Consider the following 5,183-nt stretch of genomic DNA (forward strand, 5'->3'; position numbering starts at 1 on the left):
GTGGGAGGGGTGCAGGGGGATTGTGTACCAGGGAAGCAGTGTTTTTTTTACTTTTGAAAGAGAGGAGCGAACTGGGAGTGGGGGGGGGGGCGGGGAGAGAAGTGCAGCAATGAATGAATGGAAATCCAAAATCTCTGTAAATGCTCATTAAAATTCTTAAAAAAAAAAAAAAATCAATGGCCAGGAAAGTCATTCTGAACTATAAACTCCACAAGAATATATACTAATCTAAAACTTGAGGCATTTAATGCATGTACAAATACAGCCTGAAAACGGGTCATGATAACAATTATGGGAATCGCAGAACACTTTATATACTCACATAAAACTTATCAACAGACCAAGAAACAGTTGTTTGAACACAATAGGGAAGTACTGTATGATTTAAAATAAGGAAAAGGTGTGTGTCCAGTTTCTCTATTCTAATTCAATCAGTACACTGAGCACGTAATTAAAAAAGCTGGACTATAAGAACAACAATATAGCATCAGAATTGGAGGCAGACTTGTTAATAACCTGTCTTATTCAGATGAGACAACCTAGCTGGCAAAATGTGAAGATGCCTTGAAGTAGTTAATGAAGAAGAGTCAAAGGAAGAAGTCACCAAAGGCTTCATACAAAATTCTTTCCACAGCCCAGAAACTAAAAGAATGACTAAGTAAGTTCCTGTCTTTTGTCAACAAGAGGTTACCAGTGAAAAAAACTGCAGCGTAGTTGCCATATAATACTTGGGGAGCTCAGAGAAAACAAAAAGCCTATAGGTTTAAAAGATAATGGATGTTAAGAAGGATGAAAGTATCTGGAAGAGTAAATGGAAGCTAAATAAACCATCAAGGTGGCCATTCTGTTGAGAGCTGTGTTGTTAACTCAAAGGTGACCACTCGCTCTTGTTGGTCACTAGTAACTTCAAGGGAAAGGGATGGGCACCATCTACCCTTGTAGCTTATAACCTCAGAAACGCCATGAGTCTGCTATGAGTTATTTATGGGAAGTGTAAAATGGTGCAACCTCTGTGGAAGGCAGTGTGTCACTTTCGCAAAAAGTTGCAAATAGAGATACCATCTGACCCAGCAATTCCACTACTGGGAATATACCCCAAAGAGACCATAACTGACATCTAAGCAGATTTATGCACACCCATGTTTATTGCGGCTTTGTTCATAATAGCAAGGAGTTGGAAACAACCTAAGTGCCCATAAACAAACAAATGGGTGGAGAAGCTGTGGTATATTCACACAATAGAATACTATGCTGCATTGAAAAACAAGGAACTCATGCAATATTATTCAAAATGGTGACCCTGCAGGATATTATGCTGAGTGAACTATCTCAGTCACACAGGGACAACTACTGCACCACTACTGTAAAACAGGACTGACATTGGGGTTGGGGGGAAGACTCAGAAAGATGGGATAAATAATATGTACTGCATTGAAACAGATGAGAGAGAAAACGGTTTAAAACTGATACGTAATTAGGAATTGTCATGACAGGAGTCCAGAACGAAGGCTGCATCATGGAGTGCAATTGAGGGGAGGGATTGTAATACAATGGGGAACTTTTCTTTTACTTTTCAAAGAGAAGAGTGTACTGGGGTGGGGAGGGGTGGGCAGGGAGAAAAGTGTAACAATGAATGAACAGAAATGCAAAGTCTCTGTAAATTTTTATTAATAAAAAAAGAAACTTCAAACATTTTGAACAAACAAAACAAGCCTTCTCATAAAAAAAAACACCTTCAGATTACACACCCAAAATGCACCAGAGACAAGGAGGCAGAACAAATATATCTACAGTGGAGTTCCATGAACAGCTACTGAAGAAGTTACAAATCTACAAATCACAGAAGAAGGAACTGAAATCATAAATAAAGAAATACCCCAGAAATAGGAAACAAGAAGAAATATACTGATGTGGAGTTACACAAGAAGCTACTGAGGAAGTCACAAACAACTGAAGAAAGAATTGAACCATAAATGCAGAGGTACAAGAGGTACAATAATATCAAAAATCATCACAGAGAGCGTACAACAAACAGTACTGGAAATAAAATCAAAGCATGAAAATGCAATCCTGACTATCAGGACCAAAATGGCTGTAAATAGCACAGAAAGAGATTGCTCATCTTTTTTTCCTTTGGAGCTGCTGGTAGATTTATATTTGGGGGAGTGGGTAGTTAGCAGTGCAACTCCCTGGAGACTAAGCCAATAGAGCTCGCTATCTCACCAACTAGAATGGTACTAATACAAATTATAGAAAAGAATAGATGTTGGCAAAATAGGGATTAACTGGATACACTTACTCATATTTTGTGAGACTGTAAAATCATATGACCTCTATGGAAAACAATTTGGTAGTTTCTCAAAAAACTATACACAGATTATCATAAAATTCAGCAATTTCACTTCTAAGAAACATAAAATTTAAAAAAATCAAAAGCACAAATAGAAAATGAAATCTGTACACCACATTCACTAAAGTACTCCACACTATACCAAAAGGAAGAAAAACTTAAATGTCCATCAACAGATGAAGCCAAATTTAGTATAAACATACAATATTAAACATTGTCACTGAGTAATTCTGATCATAGTGACACTATAGACAGGGTAGAAAAGCACCATAGGGTTTTCAATGTCTTTACAGAAACAGATTGCCACATCTTTCTCTCAGACAGTAGCTGGTGGAATGAAATTATTGACCTGTGAGTTGGCATTCAAATGCTGTACAATCAGCACTCCTTAATAGAATACTATATAATAATTAAAAGAAGTGTTGTCTGGATGAATATGCAGTATGGATGAACCCTAAGAAGACTATGCTGCTCAAAATAAGTCAGTTACAGAAATGAAAATCACTGTATGATTACATATCAGGAAAATATCTAGTCAAATATATAGAGGCCCAGGTTCATTGCACTTAGAGTGAATCATCGTGTATAGGCAGAGTTTTAGTTACAGGTGATAGAAAATTTTGCTAACAGCAGTATACTCTGCACTGTATGATGAACATAAATAATTTTAAATTAACTATACATGCAAAAAGTGTTAAAATGACAAAGGTTTACTACATACATTTTATTTCACAATTTTAAAAAAACAGACAGATTTAAAGAAATTTAAAGGGTAAGAATTACAAAGAGACTTAGAAGTAGATACACACATAGATGACAGAAACTGCAAAACATGAGCCACTGATGGTACAGCCTAGAGTCATTTTCATGGAACAGAACTGTGAACAAAGAGAAGGCTTCTGGGGGCTGTCATAAAGCTATTTGTAGACTGGAGAATTATTTACTAGACAATCAACCTGATAATTACCAAATAATTTATTTAGTAAGATTTTATGTATCGTGCCTGTTTTTAATACAGAAGGAAAAAACAAATCCACAGTCTCTTTTCTATAAAAGCAGTGACTGTTAATTCCACGAGTGCAATTACAGGAACCAAGCTAAGACTTTAAAGGCATCACCTGTCTTTTCCCCAGTGTTCAAGGTGAGTACCTGGTATTTTCACGGTGCCACTGGTGGATGTGTCATCAGTGTAAGGATGGCTGCTCTCCACCACGACTGGCTGTGAGGAAAGGCGGCCACTCTGTGAGTCTGTAGCAACATCCTCTAATTCAGTTACACAGAGTTCCAGCAAAGTATCTGCAACCTGGGAAAAAGCAGGGGGAGAACATCAAGTGGCTATTACACCCAGGAAAAAAGATCAAACAATTTTGTCATTAAGGACCATAAAAACTGAAGATAATTTCCAGTAAATTCTAAGTTTTCAGTTTTATCCAAAGGAAAATCTTTTATTCCAGGTGTCTTCCTATGCTATGAGAAGATTAATTTTAGTGACGAAAATCTTTCTCAGCAACAAAATCAAAGGAGATAATAAAGATAATAAAAACTGTCAAGATTCGTAAAGCATTAGATGGATGTGTGTGTGTGTGTGTGTGTGTGTGTAGTAGGATTGGCAGGAATTAATAAAATTCATGCCAACTAGGCAAAAAAGTAAGAGCCAGAGTAACTGTGACAAGAGAGACTATAAGGAAAAACAATTGAATCAAGTTCCATATCACATTCTCAACAACATATGTTATTGGTACGTGCCACCAACTCACAGCCGATTCTCCAGCAGGTTTTCAGAGGCTGTAAATTGCATGCAAGGGGACTGTCAATCTTTCTCCCTCAGAGAAGCTAGCTGATTCAAACTGTATGCCTTTGAGATGGCAGCACAATTCCTATTATCTTAAAGTTTAGAGATACACAACATTTAATTTAATGTTGATTTTTTCCCCCCTTCTTTTTTCTGGCTGTGGAAGGTTGAACTGGATTCCACTGGCACAGGAGGAGATTGCCCCTCCTTCTCCAGCAGAGCATGTGGTGAGTTTTAACCGCAGGCCTTCAGGATTGCAGCGCAACTTCTAAATGCTGACGTTGTTATGCACCATTGAGTCGGAACAAACTCATGGCCAACCCTCCAGCAAATTCTCAAAGACAATAAGTTGCATGGGAGGAGAATGCCCATCTTTCTTCCACAGAGCAGCTGGTGGATTTGAACCATGTTCCTTTGGAATGGCAGTCCAATTCCTTATAACTAAGCCACCAGAACTCAAAAACAGCAATTATTAGTGATCACGAAGTTTTCAATTATACTTAAACAGTTGACAATACTATAAAAGAAATAAAAGAGTAACCCAAAAAGTTTTTAATTAGGGGGGAAAAACAATTTTGGGGAGACTTAGGGAGGGAACTGCCCCAGACTGCACTTCTCAGAGTCTCACATTCCCCTAGAAGTCCCCATCTCTATATAGAGATTCTACTGCTAAGGCAGAAGAGGTCCCTCCCATTCAGCTTCAGAGAACTCAGGTATGCCTCTAACACCGAGACTTAGGAAGAAAATGGTTCCAGAGTGCATTTCTCAGGGGCCCCCATTCGCGGAAGATCCCAGTTCCATTCAGTGACTCCATTAATATGGAAGAGGTTCCTGCCACATGGGTTGGGAGGTGGTGAAGTAGAAACCACTATTGAGTAGCAACACTGAAATTTCCACAGAAAAGTATACTAGCCAAGTTTACAAAGCGCCCCTCAGAACGGGGCTGCGCGACGCTGCGTCACTGTAGCGGGCATATCGCATTGCCCCCCCCCCCAGCTCTAAAAGTTGGGACTGGCCAAGGTGCCCTGCGCAGACACAGTG

The 5,183-nt window shown here is 38.7% G+C and overlaps 1 protein-coding gene across 1 annotated transcript in view; it reads right to left on the minus strand.

The window, feature by feature from the left end:
• HERC2 (HECT and RLD domain containing E3 ubiquitin protein ligase 2) overlaps positions 1–5,183 on the minus strand; it is a 439,756-nt gene that overhangs the window by 80,213 nt on the left and 354,360 nt on the right. The window contains exon 69 of the mRNA XM_006898588.1: positions 3,500–3,653. Within this exon, the coding sequence (XP_006898650.1) occupies positions 3,500–3,653 (154 nt within the window). The remainder of the gene's footprint in view (positions 1–3,499; positions 3,654–5,183) is intronic.

This window comes from Elephantulus edwardii, unplaced genomic scaffold (genome assembly GCF_000299155.1).
Source record: "Elephantulus edwardii isolate Elephantulus edwardi_28Jun2011 unplaced genomic scaffold, EleEdw1.0 scaffold00234, whole genome shotgun sequence".
Taxonomy (NCBI): Eukaryota; Metazoa; Chordata; class Mammalia; order Macroscelidea; family Macroscelididae; genus Elephantulus; species Elephantulus edwardii.